Source organism: Solea solea, chromosome 9 (assembly GCF_958295425.1).
Source record: "Solea solea chromosome 9, fSolSol10.1, whole genome shotgun sequence".
NCBI classification, from domain to species: Eukaryota; Metazoa; Chordata; class Actinopteri; order Pleuronectiformes; family Soleidae; genus Solea; species Solea solea.
This window is the reverse complement of record NC_081142.1, coordinates 5,602,615-5,624,378: the sequence shown is the minus strand read 5'-3', so window position 1 is coordinate 5,624,378 and position 21,764 is coordinate 5,602,615. Positions and strand designations below refer to the sequence as shown.

The 21,764-nt window shown below is 40.7% G+C and overlaps 1 protein-coding gene across 2 annotated transcripts in view; it reads left to right on the top strand.

The window, feature by feature from the left end:
- The window catches only part of ssbp4 (single stranded DNA binding protein 4), a 91,806-nt gene that overhangs the window by 61,094 nt on the left and 8,948 nt on the right, over window positions 1–21,764 (top strand). For both annotated transcript variants that reach the window (XM_058638287.1, XM_058638288.1), the window contains exons 5-8: window positions 4,796–4,885; window positions 17,312–17,395; window positions 20,322–20,448; window positions 20,537–20,604. In XM_058638287.1, the coding sequence (XP_058494270.1) occupies window positions 4,796–4,885; window positions 17,312–17,395; window positions 20,322–20,448; window positions 20,537–20,604 (369 nt within the window). The remainder of the gene's footprint in view (window positions 1–4,795; window positions 4,886–17,311; window positions 17,396–20,321; window positions 20,449–20,536; window positions 20,605–21,764) is intronic.

Here is a 21,764-nt window from a genome sequence, read left to right as displayed (position 1 = left end):
AAGCTATTGGTATTGTGTATTTTCTCATCCTCATATTTTGTTTGCATTTAAATTAGGAGAAACAAGCAAATGAAAAAGTGGGGCTGTGTGGACACAGAAAACTGTTTTCTGTTTGGTATGAATGTGAACTGTCAAATCTGATCTGTACTGAAGAACACTCACTTCTTTGGCTCGTAATGTGAATGTAGCCTTGGTACATCTGCCTCAGTAGGAACATTTTCAGTAAATAAAAGATTCCAGAAGATGTAGGTGATGTTCATAACATCTGTTTATTTAAAAATCTATTCCATATATTTAATATAACTAATAATTATCAGGGAACAATTATCAATATGAGTGAAACTTTTTAAACACTAGATATTTTTCCTGTTAAACAATAAAACTAAAAACTCTAGACTCTAGAAACAAACACCAGACTCTTGCAAGAATGGGTGAATGTCGTTTAGTGCAGCCTTGGACTCAAAATATTAGAATTTCAGTAAGAAGTACTCAAGGTCATGTTAAACTTTTATTTTCCACAAAATATTCTCCACAGAAATTTGCCTTGAAAATGGATGGATGGATGATTTGAAGGATGAAGGGTGATGATCCTGCAAAGGCGGCAAAAGACGTCAGCGAGATGATAGGTTAACAGGGACGATGAGCCGCTGTGCTTTTGGATAGATGAGACCAGCTGATGAGCAGCTGACAGGCCCAGGAAATGACAGCAACAATTGAGTGTGCATGTGTGAGAGGAGTGCAGGATAAACACCACAACCAACCCTTCATTAAACATTAAACTCTGCATATGGTTTGATTCTGCAGACTTCATCTTCAGAATTGTGAATCAAAATTTAAAAATACTGGTTTTTGACCTCGCAAAGTGCTGTGAAGCTGCTGTGGGCAACACATTGTTGGTGGGTTATTTTTGTCTGTCTTTATCAATAAGTCCACAATAACCTTTCAGCATAGTGTACATTTGTGAGAGAATTAGACCTCTGCACCAAGGCTCTGTTTCCATCCTTGGAGAAATCTGTTCAGTTCAAGCAGTTCAGAGAGAGACGGTGCTCTTATTCACTGTTCAAAAAATTCAAAAGATTCAAGAGGATTTATTTGTCATACATGCATTTACAGTACAAGTGAAACGAACTGAACCTTTTGAACGTGTTCTCCTCCTCGCCTGAGGGGGCGCTGCGTCCAGAAATACTGAAAGAGAAGTCAAGACAAACATCTGTTGGTTAATGCAGGGCAACGTCTGTTAGTTGCTGTTGGCAAAAACGGCCTATGCTGCAAAGCAACCTAAAAAAAAATTAAAGTTGTCCCCAAAATCTTAGTATTAAAAACCTGAGGGTGAGACTCAAGAATCAACAATGTTTCTATAGCCACCCTGCAAAGCCATTACTGCAGCTTTAAGGCTGAAGACGTTTTATTGTGAACAGTATGAGGGAAAATGAGATGCTAAATGAAAATGAAACCCAGTGAATAATGGTGACGTCATGAAATGTATCCCTGATTTCTGTGGTTTAGTGGCAGAGGAGAGGGAGGAGTGTGTGTTATGTGTGTGAGGAGTCAGCACTGTGCGGGTATTGTGTGTGTGTGTGTGTGTGTGTGCGTGGAAAAGGAAAAAGAGGGCGATAGCAGCAGCAAACAGGGCAGCTATCAAAAGCCACAGGCTGCTTAAAACTCCATCTCTTTTCTTTTTGTCTCGTCTTTTCTTTTTCATCTCTCTCTCTCTCTCTCTCTCCCTCTCTCCCTGTCCCTCCCTCTCTCTCTCTCTCTCCTGCTCTCACGCTGCTCCCTGGCCATGCTGATGATTGACGGCCTGAGGGTTTTAATGGGCACTGGAGAGCAGGAGCTGAGGTCGGGGTTGTCATGGCAACTATGAGAAGGGGCCTTTTGCTGCTGCTTCACCTGAGTACTGTGGAGCCTGGTTGGCTGGCTGAGGCAGCCACACACACACACACACACACACACACGTACATGCCAGTTCCATCCACTGTTCCTCCTTTACCTGCGACATCCCACTGTTCATCCCGTCGTCTTGTGCTTCCTCACCCTCCTTATTCTCTTTCTTTCTCTCTGATTCACCACAGCTGGTTAACTCGGAGCGTGTGTTTATTTGTGCACTTGCATGTGTGTAAAATGGGAAATGGTTGCCCTCGTGATTCTACAGCTCTACACCCAACAAGGTCAAAGTTGTGCTGAATATTAGGATGTTCAATTATGATTTGTCCGTGAAGCTAGTCTCACACTGTTCTTAGATCTTAGTCCAAAATCTTTACACAATCTAGGTCTGACCTCTGAAAGACAAAGCCTGACGTGTCAAAACAAATATTCAAGGAAAGTGATATAATAACAACTAACAAGCTTTTTTCCCTGTTGTTAATGTTAATTAAAAATAAAATACAAGGATTTTAGATCTATAATTAACTATAATTGACAGGGTCTGACTCAGGCGCGGCTTGAGGTCATTTAGCTGCGATGTTTCTTTTAAAAAAAGATGTTTTTACCTGATACATAAAAAATAAATATAAAAACAGGGGTTTAGATGAAACAGTGGAATAGAAACCACTGAAATGGATGTATCCTCTTATATCTCTTTCACATTCAGATCCACTTTTCATTTTCAATAATAACGTGCAAAATGTTTGACTTTCTGTCTCGTCACCTCTGTGTCCCCTTTCTGCTCATGTTTGACTCTAGTGGATGTTCATGTCCACACTCTTTGATGCTCAGAGAGTCCCACAGATTCACAACCTCTTACCACTGTGTGTGTGTGAGTGTGTGTGTGTGTGTGTGTGTGTGTGGGTGTGTGTGCTTGTCCAGCCTCATGGCCCCCGGGGCCTGTTAGTTAGTGTCTGGGTCTTACTGGTCAGCTGAGGGATGGAGGGATTGTTTGCTCTGGACGGAAGTGGAGCTCTAGTTACAATGGGGGAGGGGCAGAGTGTGTGTGTGTGTGTGTGTGTTTGATAAAAGTAAAACAGAGATTTGAAGGAGTCTTTATGTCCCTCTGTGATGGTGCTTTTTCTTTTTCTTTACAATTCTCTGCATTAAGTTTTTTTTTTTTAGCCTGTTATGATGTATCAGGTACTTTTATGCTGATGTCACTATCAGGCTGCTGGAGGTTGAGAGAGTAAACTGTGATCATGGTTAAAAGAAAAGATCGCTAACTGTTGTAAGAGTCAGATCGAAAACCACAGTGTGACGCCGATCTCGCTGACAATGGCTTGGCAACAATATTTCCACCTTCGTCGTACAAAGTCAGTCTCCTCATCAGAGCTCCATGTCTAAGTGACGTCACTGGACGAGTCTGACACAAGAGTCCAAAAACCAAGAAAGAGTGTTACAGCGAGCATGAGCACGTGGACGCTGTGGTTCCTGTGAGAGCATAAAACGCCACGTCACAGCAGGTTCACGTAGCAGGAGGTGAAGTAATGAGAAAACCACGCGCCTCATACCCATACCGAGTAGAGTCGAGTCGTGCTAGAACTGTATCATGGAAAAAGCTCCATTAGTGAGAGAAAGATGCACTGGTAAATCATTCCGTCTGGGTAAAATGAACGGTTGTGTTTTTTACGTCTTAAATGATCGACTCAAAAAAAAATTGTGTTACAGAAACAAATGACCAAACCGAGCTTTAAGTGTTTGACAATGAACCAGTGCTGTTTTAATTCCTACTGACAATTAAACTATACAGACAAGAGCTGTTTGTACCTTTATAATCCCTCTACCTCCCGTGTCGGGAACATCCTGTTACATGTTGCTTTATTCCACCAGCTGCCAAAACGTGTCCTCACTGTAACCTTCTTGTCTCTGTCTCTCATCACTCACTGGTCCTCTGTGTGTATATCAGACTCTTGACAAAGAATTCATGACCAAACGCTAAGTGTCAGACTCTCCGCCTCAGAAGAAAAACATCGGTCTTCTCCTGTGATGGAAGTCATTATAATTGAGAGCAAAGATGAGCGGAATATAGAAACTCATTTGGAGGCCAAATTCAAACAGTGTTTCGGGCAGGAATAAATCAAAGATCCTAATATTGATTTACTAGGTGATGTGGCACCAAAACGCTGCTTGAAACTTACCAAAATCTGGATGACACTCAGCAAAATGCCAAGGGCTTAAAATTCCCACGTCTGGCTAGCTGTTAAAAAAATTAAACCAAAATGGAGAAGTCTAATAATCTGCAACAAAAAAAAAAAAAAAAAATGCAGAAGTTCGATGCAATTTGGCCCATTGGTGATATTATAAGTTTATTTATTGAGTCTTTATTTTTTTGACACTGAGGACTAATAAGTGAGTGTGTGTTTGTCTATAGACAAAAAATGACCTATTTAACAGCTCATCCAAGGGCAAAAATGAGCATTCATGGAAAAAAAACCATCTTTTTTTTATGCAGAATTTGTGGTTATATGGGTTATATGAGTTTTTATGAAGAACAAAAATGTGATTGACACCTTTAGTGAGTGTTTTATGAAAAGGTGCTGCAGAGAAATGTGCATTTCTGTCTCTTTCTGTTTGTAACTGTGTGCAGAGAGAGTGACAGTGTTTTGCTCTGTTTTATTGACCTAAAAAAAAAGGTGTGACCAAGTGGATGCCTTACATTTGTTTTCACAAGATAGTTTCATGTCATTCATAATATAATAATAGTCTTCTCCTGACTAAACAATTACACTTTCATCAGTTACCAATAAATGTGTTCAGAAATGTAGTGGCAAGTATGATATTAACACCTTGCTGATTGCTGTTTTCAACTGAGTTCTGCTCCACAATTACTGAAAATATTCTCTTCTATTATTCTTTTCTTTTTTCCCAGAGTGCAGCCGCTGCCCCCAGTCCAGTGATGGGCAACATGCCACCCAATGATGGCATGCCAGGGGGACCCATGCCCCCAGGATTCTTTCAAGTAAGAAAAAGATCTCTCTCTCTGACTTTATCCCTCATCCACTCCCACCTCCATCCATCGCACCCCTCCCACAGCCATTACTAAGCTCATCCTTCTGTCTCCTCCTCCTTTTTTAGCCTCTTTAGCTGTCCTAATCCCTGTCCAGATGTGTTCCCTTCTCTGTCTCTCTGCCTCCGTCCCATATGTCCATGCTCAGATTGTTAACTCACCGTCCTCTGCCTGATGCTGCGGATGCACCGACAGTCGTCCGAGAGTGTTGTTGTCTGTTTTTTTCTGATACAGTGTGTTTACTCGAAATATAAAAGGTTGTGTTAGGGTGAGGAGAGGAGAGGAGAGGAGAGGAGAGGAGAGGAGAGGAGAGGAGAGGAGAGGCGAGGAGAGGCGAGGAGAGGAGGCTATTTTCTCTGGTTTGTGTTGCTCCACTAATTCCTCCTGTCATCACTGTTCTCTGAAGGCTGTCTCAGATGCTGACGAGGTCACACACACTTTCTCTCCCCCCTTCTCTCTCGCTGTCTCTCTGTTTCCATTACACACTCTTTTCTTTCTTGTACGCAAACATGCACACAAGCCTCATTTGACTTTAATACACATTAAACTAATCTCACTCCCCCCCCCCATATGTTCTTGTCACTGCTTATAGTAAGAGAACTGGACAATGATACTATAATAGTTTACTTTAAGTACATACTGAAACCATTGTTAAATTATAGTCATTGAAATTATGAAAACGTGGAAACAAAAGCTAAATGTTTGCTTTGATACTTTGTAGCATTGCTAGCCTTAGGTTTGGGAGTGGTTGCATTTCTTTATGAATTTAAAGGTACAGTTTAGTTTAGCCTGTGTTAAATACTGCATCCTCTATGCTATATTGTAAATATGAGGCTGTACTCAATCAGCACTTAAGCTTTACTTTTAAAACTATAGCAAACACCTGGCTCTGTCTTAAGGTAAAATAAATCTCTTATTAGCATCTCTTAAACTGTGACGATAACAGGCTAAGCTAAGCTAACCTGCATCTGTACTAGTGTTCTCATTTACAGAGAAATACGGTTATTATAACTGTTATAATAACTGTTATTGTGTCTCCTAAATTAGAGATGAATGGCGTAGTGCTGGAGGGAGGAGTCACATCGGGAAAAATAAGATGAATTTTGAGAAATGTGCAGAATTGATCGATAATAAGTCACTGAATTCATCGAGCAAAATTGTGCAACATTTGTCACGTCTTGCTGTCTTAATTATGAGGATTTGCAGCGTCTCAGTGACATCACTGTGGTAACATCTCTGTGATGGATTTGTCACAAATTTCACTCATCTGTGAATCCACATGAAATTGATTTGGCAGATTAATTGATAAGTATCCATTAGTTACAACTCTTATCACTGTATAACTCCATAACTGGTTATTCTGTCACAGAATTTTACACCTAAATGACATGATTTACATATTACTGGGAATATAAGCTGTGTTTGATGTATGTGTATATACAGTGTGTGTGTGTGTGTTGGGGTTGTGGAGAATGTTAATGATATATGAGCAGTAAGCAGGGGGGAGAAACTATCTGGTGGTGTTGAGTGAGTGACATTGCTTTGCTTTCTATAAATAGACCCTTTGCATGGCAGATAGATTATACAGACAGACACTTGGAAAATAAAGAGGGAGTAGTTTATTGTCACAAATGCAGTCCTCTCTTCTCTTTTTCTTATTCTCTTGGATTATTTAATGGCCTGTATGATATTCACTATAGACATTGCACCAACACCAGCATCTGAGACCAAAATAAATGCTTTGTCAGCCACACCTTCCCGAATTTCATCCTGTTCTCAGGAAGGTGTTGTGAAGTCCAGTGAAAGCCGCTAAACACAGAACAGGAAAGATAACTGAATATAGTTGCCCCGGGCACTGGAGTGCCAATTAAACAATCGTGGTTGCTGCTGCCATGTAGACTTGTGAAAAGGATGTGTTGCCTTTTACCCATAGATCGTGGTCCTGTAATGTCCGGCAAACTTTGGCTGGAGTTTTTCAAACTGATTTCAGGCCTGCATCCGCTCCCGCAACCCCATACGAGCGGGCATCATGCTGTTTAGCACGTCTAGCGCTGTGAGTGTTGCAGTGCGCTGTGTGAGGCCGATACGAATAAAGATGTAGCCAGAGTGTTTCTGCTTTAACGGGAGTGACAGTAGTGTTCACAGTATTTTTGCTCTGTAAAAGACATCGCAGCACAGGAAATTAGCATTCACGAAGGTCGAGGTGAAGATGTTTACATCTGCCAGCCTGAGCTGCAGATCCAGGACAATTACAGGCACTCAAATCCACTCACGGCGGAGGCTTCAATTTAAACACTGCTCATTCACTTTGAACGGGGAGGCGTCACGCGTTACTGAACTGCGTCGTGGGGGCATGTTGTTCCTCTTTCAGCTGGAGTTGACAAATTTCCAAGTGGCAGCGCGAGCACATGCCAATCACATCATGTGATACAAATATTCCAGCACAGGTACCAGCTGGAATAATTACATTTAGGTATTTAAAGCTTAAATGGTAACAGAATACAAACAACAAGGCTGTTCCTTCTGTTGCTGACATACCTAAAAACCACATCACACCCCAGCCACACATCACCTCATCACGACAGACATGTCCACCATTAAGCATTAAATCATCTCATTATCTTCTGTGAACATAAAGTGACATAAAGTGACCTCAGTCCTCACTGCATCTGCAAAGAAAATATTTAGGATTTCAGTTGCATCTCTTGTACAACCTTTAAAGCAACACTGTGTAACTTTAGCTGGACGCAAACACGTCATGATGACTTCTACATTGGACCTTTTCCACTAGTTAGCTCTATCTCTACTCAGTTTAGGTCTCAGGCACGTTGTTTTCCATCACTCCATAGTGGGTGGAGTCATCATAGCACGGCTGCACCGAACTGCCGTTCTTTTCACTACTGAATCATTACAGTTGATTAGTTCAGTACTTCCTACATGACTGTGTCTGACACAGTCCCTGAATTGAAATACTTTTTTAGCTGATCTGCAGTTCAGCATTGTTCAGTTAGATTCCAGTGTGGGACGTCGCGCTCATGACGACAATCTCTGACCAATCAGTGGCCGACAGTCTGTCAACGTCACATTTTAGTGTCGGCTCAGCTCACCTCGCCAGAGCAGGTACTAAAAAAACTACCAGATACCAGGTACTATGATAATGAATACACATCAAAATGATTATGACGCAGTTATTTTGAAGTTACAATGTTACATAGCGTTGCCTTAACTCATTCGATCACTGCTCTGAAAATGGCTGGCAGCCAATACCTTTAGTGGTCCACACACACTCCTGTACTATATCTGACATCCACTCCAGTGTGAAGTAATGTTTGCAATACACAGTGAAAATACAGACCTCTGAGTTCATTGTTGTTCATTTCTACAGTCGGTTGAAATGGGTTTGGAATCTTTTTTTTTTTTTTACCCTTCAGTAACATACTGATGTGACTTTACTGATAATATCATCTCCAGTTATACACGACAGTGACTTTGACAGGGTGAAGTTTCCACGTTTATGAACATAAACAATGTTGTGGAGGTAGAATTGTGAATGGATTGTATCTAATAAAGCAGAATTCGCTTCATTCTTTCATCATTTCTCATCTGTAGGTCAGCTTTCACCACCTTTTCCTTTCTCTTATTGTGTGCGAGGCATTCTTCTCAGTAACATTTCCTCACTCTCTCCATTTCCCTTGTCTTTGAAACTATTCTTTTCTCACACACACACACACACACACACTGCTTCAGTTACACATGCTCACATGGTTTGCGTGTGTTTCTGTTGCAGAAATGTTTGTCAGTTGCAGTAGTGCTGTAATTAACATAGGTGACCCCAGCACTGTCACTGGCTACAGTCTTGGGAGAGAGAAATGAGGAGGGAAATAAAGGTGAAGGTAGGAGGGGATTGTCTGCTTCCACGCTCACAGGACGAGCCTGGCATCAGACTCCTCGGGCGAATGAGGAGAAAGATAAAGACAGAGACAAGAATTAGGTATGGAAATAATAAGAAAATAGAGAAAGTTCATCACTGCTGCATCATGGCCCTCTGGGGAGGGCAAATGTGTGTGTGTGTGTGGGGGGGGGTGTTGGAGCAGGGAGTAAATGAGAGAGTAAATGGCAGCGGAGGGTTGAGGAGAAGAGGGAGGCACTGATTTGACAGAAAAGTCGTCCAAAAATATTTTCCCCCGACTTTCAGAGACAAAAAAATGACAGTCGACAACAAAACCTCCCATACTGTGCCTGTGAAGTTTTATTTACATTCTGCATAAACAGTAGATAACAGGACAGTATTGTGAGAGAAGGAGAGAAACCTGGGAGAAAGCAGCATAAATAAGAGAATTATAGGAAAATATACTTAAACATGAAATGCTCCTTAGAGATTTATATGGTCCATCTGTCAAATAATGCCCTTAAGAACCCTCTGTGACGACTTTACTCACCGATCTACTCGTGTACGTCAAGTGCACCATTGTCTATAAACCAGTTAAGGTGGGGCTACGTCTTTCAACTAAACTGGAATCGCTCCCCCTGCCAAAATAAATTAATAAATAAATACAAAATAAATGTCAAGGGCAGTGTGTTTTACTGCAGGTAATTGAGGCTCTTCAGAGACAACACCAAAATGCACAACAAGAGGATTAGGTTTGATTACACATTTAAGAACAAGCAACCGAGGTATCAAAGACAAATTTAAGAGCCTGTTCAGAGCTGACACGTGGCAGCCGCACACAGAGAATTACGCAGACATCTGCTCCTGGTAATTTATTTATCAAAGTTCAGACTGATCTTAGGTCAGTGCAGATTAAGAAGGTGAAGTGTTTTAGAAAGTGAAAGGCTGGGTGTAAAACATGCTGAGGCGTCTGGTATCCAATGTCATCTCTCAGTGTTTGACTGTGGTCAGAGCTGGTGCTTCTGTGGAGCCCAGGTTTAGATCCTGGGTGACGGAAAGATAATCACAAGGTTGTCATGTGGCTTTTGGACACGAGTGTCACAGAAGTGAGACGCAACTGTTTGACTGTTTTTGCCCAGTGGACAAAAGACACCTTTTATAAAAACCTTGTGTAAAACATCTTTTTCTACCGTATCTGAAACTGACCATGTGAGTCAAGGACACGAACTTCTGCCTCTTCTGAATCCATTGAAGGGAGGAGCGTTTGATTGCTTTCGTCCCTGCTTGTCCTCGAGAGGACAGTGACAATAAACAGATAATCTCTTTGAATGACAACTTAAAAATTGAGAGGCCGTCCCCTGCAAATGTCTCACCTGTCCATTGTCTGCCTGTTGCTACTATTACACCTAGGGCGCGCACGCTGATAACAGCACAGTTAAACAGTGTTTTGACTGTAGCCTTTGTCTCCTGCTGTGCACGCTTCAGTCCTATCAGCAGCACATTTCAGATACAGCGTCTTTTATCTGCTTCAGAGGCAGACGTGAGAACTCCCCGTGAACTGTGGAAACTTCAGGTGAACGTTCCCTCTTAGCCGTAAACATGTTCAATCATATTTATGTGTGTGTCATCGTATATGTCTAAATGGCTGTTAGGAATTCATGGCGGTTCCTCAGGGAGAGAAAACACCCCGCATAGCGTGTTCCCATCTCCTGAGTGAACGTGTGGCCATTCTACATACAGAGAGAGCAGGAGACGCACTGCTGCCACTGCCACTGCCACTCTCTGTGGAATGTGAGCAAGGAATGACAATGAGTGTGCATGTGTGTGTGTGTGTGTGGTGCTGTGCCTGCTGGCTTTGTTTGTTGTGTTCAGTGATGCAGGCTGCTTTGTGTTCTTGCTCTCTGTTTGTGTGTGTGTGTGTGTGTGTGTGTGTGTGTGTGTCCTGTAGTTTCATGGTAGTTACACACTGCCCTCTAGTGTTTGCAGCTGTAAATAAGTGAGGTCAGATGACCGATACTCAACCTCCCCCCTCTTTCTTTCTTTCTTTCTTTCTTTCTTTCTTTCTTCCTTCCTTCCTTCTCTCTTTCCTTCCTTCTCTCCTTGCTTCCTTCTTGTTTTTAGTGGCCCATCAGGGGCAACAGTGTGGGTCTTCCTTAAGCTGAACTGAGTGGTGGGGGGTTGGGTTGATGGCTTTGTGGTACTGTGCCAAGCTGTTATCTCCTTAGCCGGGTAGAAAATGATTTTATTAATTGCTTCATTTAACGCTCCCCGTGTTCCCCTCCTTCCTTTGCCTCTCCGACACAAATACCCAAACACCCAAACACCCAAACAACACTGCACTTGCCCGTGCACACACTCTCCAACCAGGCTACTTTTCAAACTGGCCCTGTGCGCGTACCTCTGTGACAGTTGAAATGTTCTGTCTCTCTGTGTCTCTGCAGGGACCCGTAGAGAGAACAGCACAGTCATAAAGGCCATATGCTGGCCCATTCAGATATAATAGCAGGAAGGCCCAGAGAGGCCCGGATCGAGGGGCTGTGCTCCATTATGGCACATTATAGAAAAGAACAAGAGTGTCTGTGTGTGTGTGCTTGTATTTATATCTTTGTGAGGTCCAAAAAACGTGCAAACCTATCTCAAGGCTCCATAACTTTAAATGTGCCTTTTCACGGTTGAGACCCTAAACTGTGATGGTTAAGGTTAGGGTAAGGGGGCCACCAGGGTAAGGCGCTCAGGAATGCTATATAATGTTGTGTCCTCACTAAGATATATAAACAAGTTTGTGTGTGTGTGTTTGTGTGTGTGTGTGTGTGTGTGTGTGTTACCTACACTGGGAAAAAAAATGTGTTCACATTATTTATGAGGACTCAACTGCCGTCTGGGGACACAAAGCTGGTCCCCACGATTTACTGGTTTTAGAGTTATAGGACGTAAAGGCTGGGTTTAGTCATGTTCTGATCATAGTCACAGTGAGTGAAGGTTGGCAGAAGTTTGCATGTTCTCCCCGTGTCTGCGTGGGTTTCCACCGGGCTCTCCGGTTTCCTCCCACCATCAAAACATGTTCGAATGTTAGACACAGGTTGGTTCCAGGTTGGAGCGCTCAGTCGCTGCGGCTCTGAGCAACACAACTCCATCTGACCTCGAAATTTCATTGTCTAGTTTCGGTTGTATAATGACAATAAAGATGATTTCCTTTCCTTAGAACATGATTAAAATCCGTCGCACGGACATATAAAGTCAAAGCAAAGGCACGTAGACGGGTGTCAAGGTACCAGTCCATCAGTTAAGGGATTTCCACACTTCCCATGCGTTGTCCGTGTAAACAGCCACACAGGGCATTGTGGTGGTGAAGTGTTGGGTGTCAAGATACAGTTTGAACCATTTAGTCACAAAAGGGAAAAGGTTTAATTTGATATTGGAACAGACGGACCACAACTGACAGCATTTGTCCAATCAGGTGCAGCGTGTGTTTTAGTGTTTGTAGGCGGGTCTTGTCAAAGGCAACAGAAAACTTTTGGCAGTGCAGTGTCCTTCTTACTGACAACTGGGCTGTGTGTGTGTGTGTGTAGAGGAGAAGCAGACTGCAGCTGGGTCAGTGCAGCCAGACCCTGCAGGGATGTCTTGTTAGAGACACACATCCCCACACACACACACACACACACACACACTGACTGGCTTGGCAACAACAATAACCTCTGGGGTCAGACAGAGCTGGTGCTGCATTAGCCTCAGTGTGAACCTGCTGAGAGTCGGAGCGAGCCAGTACAGCTGGTGTTAACCACCCAAAACATACACACAGAGAGTGGCAGAACAACCACAGTGGCTCTGCTGCAAATGTCAAACATCAACTGTGCCAACACGTTCGCACAACTTTGTGTGCGCGACTAAACAAACATTTACAGACAGTTGAATAGATTATTGACCAGCTGCATGTTAGGCGGCCAACCCGGTCACTATAGGATCATATGATGGATGTGAACGTTTCTGCAAACCACAGACACATGTTAGCTCACACCTCTGAGTCAAAATTACACGTCTGGTGATCTGCATGTGAAGATGATAGTGATTGGCAGAAATGAGGATGATGATTTCCTGCTTATGAATGTGGTTATAGGTTTAGGAACAAAAGGCTCTCCTGTTACAAGTCACTATTATTAAACTACAGTTATGTCATCTTAATCTGATATCATCATTATTATTATTATTATTATTATTATTATTATTGTTATTATTATTATTATTATTATTATTGTTATTAGTATCTGTTATTGGCACATAGATCTGCTACTTTTAAACTGTCATTATCCCATTAATTTGCTATGTGCCTTAAAGATATCTTATTTATTAAATGATTTATCACTTATTTATATAGATTATATTTATTTATGTAGATTATATACATAATTGACAACAAAGCAAACCTTAACTTAACTTAACTTAACTTAACATTACATACCCCTCCACCTTGGGAACTACATAACTTTACAAATGTTGACACACATATGAAACAATTTGTTCAAAACCTTTAAATGAAGTGCAGTTTTTTTCCTTGTACAGAATGTACAAATGTAAAACTTTGCAGAAAACTAAAATAGCAACTACTTTCTTGGAGACCAGTCTTGAGTGTCACGAGTTATTCTACTGCTTTACTGAAGACGTTCAACGGTCTGTCATTACATCAATGCAGCAGAGACATAAACTGTTCTAAAAGGATGCAGCATATGAATCACCTGTTTTGAGAACCAGTTTTGAGACAGCGCTCAACACCCGTGTTGTTTTAGTAAAGGGTTATGAGTCTGTGCATAATAAGCACTCTGCTTGATGTATTATATGTGTAACATGTACGTACACGCTCACCTCTCCTGCCAAATTGTGTGCTTTTATTCAGTGGACCTGACAGTTGCAGCAGCACTGTATCAGATCCTGTGGGAACGCACTTGTTTCAAGCTGTCAGTCAGGCATGTTTATTTTCCCACTGTAGCAGCGCCCACAGGTTCCTGGTGCTCAGTGTCTGTCAGCGCTCCACCATCCCAGCCATGCCAGCAGAGAACTCACACAGGGAAGGCAGCACAGTAGGCAGGGTGGGAAAATGAGGGAGAGACAGAAGGGGGATGGGGGGTGTTGGGGGGGGGGAAGAGAGAGATGTTGACATTTTTTTTGCGAGGCAACAAAGACGCATATATATCTGTGCAGCTAATGATGCACGCGCTCGTAAGACATGTGTTGTTTGTGTGTTAAAATATAAAGTCAGAAAAGTTCCTCTGCGTTAAGTCAATCAATTATTTAAAGTAATTTTGATAGTTTTGTTCTTTAAAAAAAACAACGCATCTTTGGCACATCTCAATCGATTCAACCTGTCAGATGACAGATACAGTATCTATATATTATAAATGTAGCATATCACCTGGAAACACAAGAAATATCCGGCTCTCTCAACCTGAATCATTTGAAATCAGCTTTAATTACATACAAATGCTACAATAAAGTATTATTATATTAAAATGTATAAAGCCAATACCTATATATTTGGAATTTTTGCTAAACAAGCTGTGTACCAGATATATTTTTAACATTATGGATATGTCTTTAATTAATAGCACTGTTACCTGCATTAAAAGACCTTTCTGGGCCTTTCTGCATGGAGTTTGCATGTTCTCCCTGTGTGTGTGTGTGTGTGTGTGTGTGTGTGTTCTCCAGGTTCTCATGGTTTCCTCCCACAGTCCAAAAACATGCAGAGTTAATTGGACACTTTAATTTGGCGATGAAGTAGACGATGAATGAAAATCCCATAAATTACATACTAGGAATGAATAGATTGATCATTTCTATTCAATATAAATTGTAAAAGTCGTGTAGATTAATGTTGACAAGAAGGTCTGTATACTTGTTTTGTTTTTTAATGCCAGTATTGGCTCAAACCCACATTTTTTTGGGATGCATATTATTTCACTTTGTTCATGGCAGTGACTACCAGCTATTCCTCTTAGCATATTACATATGTGTAATATGTAATAACTTAACATATATATACCTGGATTCAGGTAGAATCATCTAGCATGGATGTATCCAAGGGCAACCTAATCACCCCTCCAGCACATTGGTCAGTATTAGTATCAGAACATGAGCTTCATCTCATCTCATCACCAAAAAACTTATAAAATGCACATGAGGAATGATGCAAACTGCAGAGTGACATGGAAAAGACTAAAGGTGAAAATGGAAAAAAAAAAAACTTTGATTAAATCATGTTTTAAAAATGTGAAAAATATTTACTATGATTTTTTTTCAGTTCATCTCTTTCAGTCCACATTAAAGTCCTTTTATAGTTGCTTGGCAACTCTGACACAATCAACAACAACATTCTCTGTAACTTTTAAAAACGTATTAGGTTTATGTTTTTTTCATGTTGCATTAGAGCTAAAGCTGAACATGCAGCAGAAACAGAGGTCACTGTAAGATATTGTGCAGTATTGCATGAGACTACTCTTGACTACATACTTTTGTTAATTATTTTGGATATTTGTGTTTTGTCATTAATGAAGCTAATGAAACATTAATGAAAAGGAGCTAAAACTATAAGATGTGTTGTTTATTTCTTATTTTAAAAGAGCTGTTGGAGGGTTACACTTGGGTTGTAGGGTTAGGTTTGGTTAGGGGGATATGTCTTTCAAGCTTGGTGTTACATTTCCACAGGCACAGATTATATACATTTGTTTCCTTCTGTGATGCTTAAAAAAAGGTTAAGGTTAATGTTAGTGGTAATTATTAGTCTGCAGGGGTTTAGGACCTGGGAATAGTTAGTTTCCTATGTGCAATCTGAATCGTTTAGTTTCAGGTTAAGTGATAGAATCAGGATCAATGTTGGAGTAATTGTTAGTCATTTTCTTTTTTTACATGTTTATGGTGTGTATGTGTGTGTGTATCAGGGTATAGTGTGCATGTATAATCTCCTAATCCCTCAGCCTTTCAGTGAAATCTTAGACACACACCTGTAAATGCAGAACACGCCTTCAATACATTCACTGAACATGGAACCACACACACACACACACACACAAACACCTTTACTGTTCCATGATAGCTGAGTGCTTGGCTGAGGCTCCGGCAGACTCTCGATAGGCCTGATCTGGCAGTGGGTGGTCCTCTTGCTCCATACTGATGTTCAGGCAGATCTCTGCTGCAGCGGCTGCTGCTGGAATCAGATGAGATTACTGCAAGAGGTCAGAGTTCACACAGTCCTCTGATAGTATTGACTTTAATATACTCCACACAGTGGAGACTCGGACTCAGACTCAGGAAAAGTCACTCACTCCCATAAAACTAAAACTGCAGTTCACATACCAGTGACTGAATCTAAGGGCATTTAATGATTTCAACCTGGGACTCATTTCTCTGTTTTTCCATAATGATATTTGATTGGGTTCAAATATTTGGCTCTCTTCTGAGGAGGGAAGGGGAGCATCCGTGTTCTAAACTGCGGCGCGTCTGGAAAATTGGATCATCCTCCTTGTAAAAATATAAAGAAATAATACCACTGTTTGAATAATACCTACAGACAGTTTGAAAATAACCTGAATTATTCTTTGGCAAAAAAACATTGTAAGTGAGCATCGATGTAAGTCCACCTCCTGAATTGATCTGACCCTCTGTGGAAAATCAACATTTCCTGCACATGAAAATCAATGTGGCCGTCTGCAAATGTTCCGTAACAGAACAAAAATACAGAGTTGTGCTGTAACTCAGACTTGACGTGCTGCATTTACTCTCAGTGACAATTAAAGTGTAGAGAAAAACTCTTTAAAGTTTTCTATTGTGTAGTTGCCTAAAGTTGTTGTCAACGGTAATAGTTGTGTTAAAATATCACATCATAATAATCATAATAATAAATGGGAAAATGAATGATAATTATTGGAAGCATTTAAAGATACAATTAATAGCATAATTAAGTTTAACATATATATTCTCTCCTTGAACAGATAGAACTTATGCATTACACATATGCATTCACAGTGAAGAGCCATTGTAGCTATTAAAGTATGTAGAAAAATGATTTCTTATGTGAACTCATATATTATTAGTGCTGCGCCTCTGTTTCATTGGCTGCAACTCCTGAGATGAATGTTCCTTCTCTCCAGGCAGCCACATGTCCATGTATAATCATTACATACAGAGCATTTATCATTTTACACATACGGAACATAATCATTGTTGTTTCATTAATGTCAGAAATGTGTATGAATGCAGGTTTATAAACTCTGGAACGTGTTCAAATGTCCGTCATTCATTTGGTTGGTTGTGGTGTTTAGCAGCAGCAGGCATCTGGAATTAGCACCTTCTCATTTCTTTGGGAAAATTAGGAAATTCCCTCAAATGTCATACTTGTAATGAATAACTCCTGTGCTTTTACATTTGTCTTATGTCTTGTAAGTGGCTCTGATCACCAGTATCGAAGCACTGTTGTTGAGAACTTTCTGTCTTTTCTTCTCCAGGGTCCACCAGGATCTCAGCCGTCCCCTCACACGCAGCCTCCCCCACACAACCCCAGTAATCCCATGATGGGACCTCACGGACAGGTGAGATGGAAACACTGACTCACGTTAACTTCTCAGGATTCATCTCCTTCTCCAAACCTCAGTCAATCAGTCAGTGACTCGCTTTTTTGCTTTTTATGCTTTATTGACAAAGCATAACTACACCAACAATTCAAATAAATAAACAGAATAACCAAACAGAGTGAAAAAAAAATGTGTAATATAAGCCAGTTGTTCTTAAATCCATTTAAACTATCGCGATATAGAGTATAAGTATGGGTCTTTATTTTTACTGGAGTTCAGCAGATTGTAAAGTATTTTCATTTTGTAATATGAAATAGTTCATAGATTTTATTTCAGCACTTTATTATACAACTATATATAACTTATTCCAGGAGGAACACACAACACATTTTCTGTTTCATCCAATTTTAAAGGAAATGACAAATTGTGTTGTGATATCACTTTGAAAACAAATGTTTTTTTCAGAACGTTAACAACTTAACAATATGGATGGGGTGTACCAAAATGTAATAACATGGGCAACTGCACAATGGTGTTGTATAGTTGGTAGAACTTCTCGCCCAGCTCTCACCAGAGGTGGAAAGAGTACTGAAATGTTCTACTCAAGTACTTAAGTAAAAGTAAAAATGACCTAGTACTAGTACACAAAAAACCTACTCAATTACAGTAACGCGAGTAAATGTAATTAATTACTTTTCACCTCTGCCTTAGGTAATAATAACAATAATTAATAATGTTTTGATCTCGGCACTGACCTGTAGGCCCGACGTGTGTGGCTTTGTTAGGCCATTGGCAACAAATTGTATCATACCACATGTAAATGAAATCAAATATACAATATAAGCAATATAAGTCAAATAAAATAAAGAAAATAACTCACTAACATACATAACAGTAGTGTACAAACAGCACACAGGTCCTTGTTGTGCTTACGGACAGGACAGGCAGCATCATCCGTGATGGTAGGTCAGATGAATAATTTAGCTGTGTTGGCCCAGCTGTAAGGAGCGGAGGTGCATTTGGAGGGCCTCCTCTCTCCCTGAGCCCAGCACTCACCATCCCATAGTCCATCAATACACCATTAATATTGCAGCACCGCCTGACACGGCACAGCCTTTTTGTGCATAAACCCGCCGTAACGTGGAGAGGAGAGGAGAGGAGAGGAGAGGAGAGGAGAGGAGAGGAGAGGAGAGGAGAGGAGAGGAGAGGAGAGGAGAGGAGAGGGCACAAAAGAAAATAGTAGTGAGTCAGTCTCCTCCCATTCTCCCCCTTGAGGGCTAACTGGGATTATATAACTTGAAAATGTACACACACGTGTCACCTTTGGTCTCTCCATAGACTCACACTATAATGACTCCAAACCGTACCTTAAATATACAGTATATATACATTAATTACCATTGGGAAAAAAACAGGCCTTTGTTATATTATTTGTCATGTTTATCACTGAGAGAAGACGACAATCCAAGCCCTGTTGTGCTGTTCACGCTGTACGACTAAAACACACAACATCAGCATGTTTCCCCCCCTTGATACTTAAATATTTGCATTGAGTTTGGGGCTAATTCCTCTCGCCAGTGACTGAAATCTGGCTCGTGGACAGATGCAGGTATTTGTAGTTGCAGCAGTAGACTCTCAAAGGTAAATCTGAAAAACATCTGTCACTCACTGTGCACTGGTTCTCTGTGTGTGTGTGTGTCGCCTCCTCCCTGCTGACACATGTGTCAGTCCCGGCTGTATTTTTGATGTGCTACTGCTGTCTGGTGGTCCACACAGAACACAAACCTTTATGTCACTACATCTCCTGCCCACCCCTCTCTCTCTCTCTCTGTCTCTCTCCATGCAGCATGTATTCTCTCTCTCCTTCTCCTTTATCTACACATCCTCCTTTACCTTTATCCTAATGGATTTTATCACCTGAGGTCTTACTTTCCCAAACTTAACAACAGTTTCCTCCTTCTGAGGAAATGTGTCAAAACTACAACACAGCACATTATTCTCCAACACAATAGCTCCCCCTGTTGACCATGATATGATATGACATCACAAAAGTGCTCAGGTTAGATGTGGAAAGGTTTTTTTATTTACGCAACTCTACCTGGAAGAAAGAGGGATATACAATATCTAAAGGAACACTTTTATTTATGTTTTTCTTTAAGGTGTTAGTTAAAGGTACTGTATCTTGATTAATAAATATCAAATTAATCAAAATTCTAACATTATAATCTCTGTTATTGATGGAATTGAGTTTACCTTCTGTTTTATGTTAGTTTTTTTAATTAGTATAGTATATAATGATGATAAAGTATAGTATATAGGTTTAAAAGCTTAGTGAAATGTAAGATCTTTTTTATGCTATATGCTATTTTAGTATATAGCTATATCATGTATCGTGATAACGTATATATTAGTGCATAATATGCTTAGAGCTATGGTTCACAAACCTTTAATATGGGGACCCACTTTTTAAACATGACAAACTATTGTGACCCAATTCACAAAATAAAATGTGAAAAGAACAGATTTGTGCTAAAATATTGCTTCTGTCATCTTTGGCTACTTCCACATTCTCTTACACCTGTTATTATGTTTGAATTACTCATTCTAGACTATTTCAAGAGATATATGTTTTAAGAAATCAGCCAAATGTGTTACAATGTATGCGTGTTATTTGATAAATCTTAGTACAAAGCAGATTGCTAATTTATTCAGCTGCCCTAAGTAGATCACCCACAACCCATCTGTGGGTCTGACCCAGTTTCTGAGAATGACTGGCGAGAAGAGTTTGTCATTTCAGGTGATTCAAACAAGGTCACAACAAAAAAATATGCTGGCGGCGTTTTACGTGGTGTTTTGTCGAGAATTATAAGAAGTATTTCACACTGAAAAACAAATCTGTATATAAATGTAAATCATGATCATTCTGTGCCTTTCTTTCCTGCAGCCATTCATGTCCCCACGGTATCCAGGTGGCCCAAGGCCCGCCCTTCGAATGCCAAATCAGCCTCCTGGGAGCATCCCCGGGTCACAGCCTCTCCTGCCAAACAGCCTGGACCCCACCAGGGCTCAAGGTAATGTTCAAATACTTTATGTGTTATATCAGAGAAGCTACACATTCTACTTATTCTCCTACTGAGTCCTCTCTGTGTCTCACCACAGGACATCCAAACATGGGAGGTCCAATGAGAATGAATCCCCCCAGAGGCATGGGAGGCATGGGTCCACAGGTACGAACCAGTGACATCATACAGAATATAAAACCAACTGCGTTCACATTATCGCTGTTCTCTGCTGATAGACTAAAGTCTAAAGTTTGCCTTTAAATTGTCAGACACACTTTGATGATTTAATGACAGAGGCTAAATATGAATAAATAAGATACTACTGACTGAATTTCATTCCTATTCCTGATTACATGTTAAAGAGTACAGTCTTATTATGACTATACGGTGTCCACAAGTGTGAAAACTCCAATCAGACCTTATAATGTTCCTTATAGTCTACATAATCTGACTAAAATCATAAAACTCTACAGTCTTGATCTGTGGAGATTAGCAGAATATTGCTTATTGTGAGGATGACCTAATTCACAAGGTCAAGAATAGAGACAAAAACAACTTAAATCTAAAAACAACAAGACTTCTTAGCCAGTTTTTACGTTTCATTCTCGTCACCATTTGCTGCATATTCTTGCCAAACCTTTCCCCGCAAACGCAGCGAACATGAAGACGATTTCCCATGATCCCACGCTGCTGCATGACGTCATCTAATCCGGTCTTTTGTCATTGTTTTGGTTGAGGGACCTCTACTGGCAAAAGAACATACTGTACATGTATCAATTCATGAAGATAACTGTCTAAATCAAACATACAAAAGACCCTTAAAAGGACCAATTATCCTGCTGTCACCATATTTGAATGAAGAAGAATCCTGACGTAGTGTTGTAGTAGTGTCAAAGTGGTGGGAAATGCCTTTTTCTTTTTAATTAAAATATTGATATTTAGTGCCCGCATATTGATGAAAGTATTTTACAATGAAAGTCTTGCTATTTCATCCCGTCCCTAATCCTGACCAAAAAGGTGTACACTGTTTGTTTCCTGTTATGAAATGATTTATATTTTGTCGATGTGATTCAGTGTAATAGATTAAAAGATAGATTAAAAGAACACATCCCCTTTGAAGAACCATTACCATCACCAGCTGCTTTATTCTGCACCCAGCCACCTCCCGCTCTAGCATCACCTCGTACAAAGACACACACGCGCTCTCTGTGCCCCTCAGCCACTCTCGGTGCCACACTGGCACGGTGACTTTGGCAGTTAGTGCACCAGCAGCTGGTGTGGCATCTGCTCGACAAGTGTAATCGTCTGCTGAACAAAACTCTTCC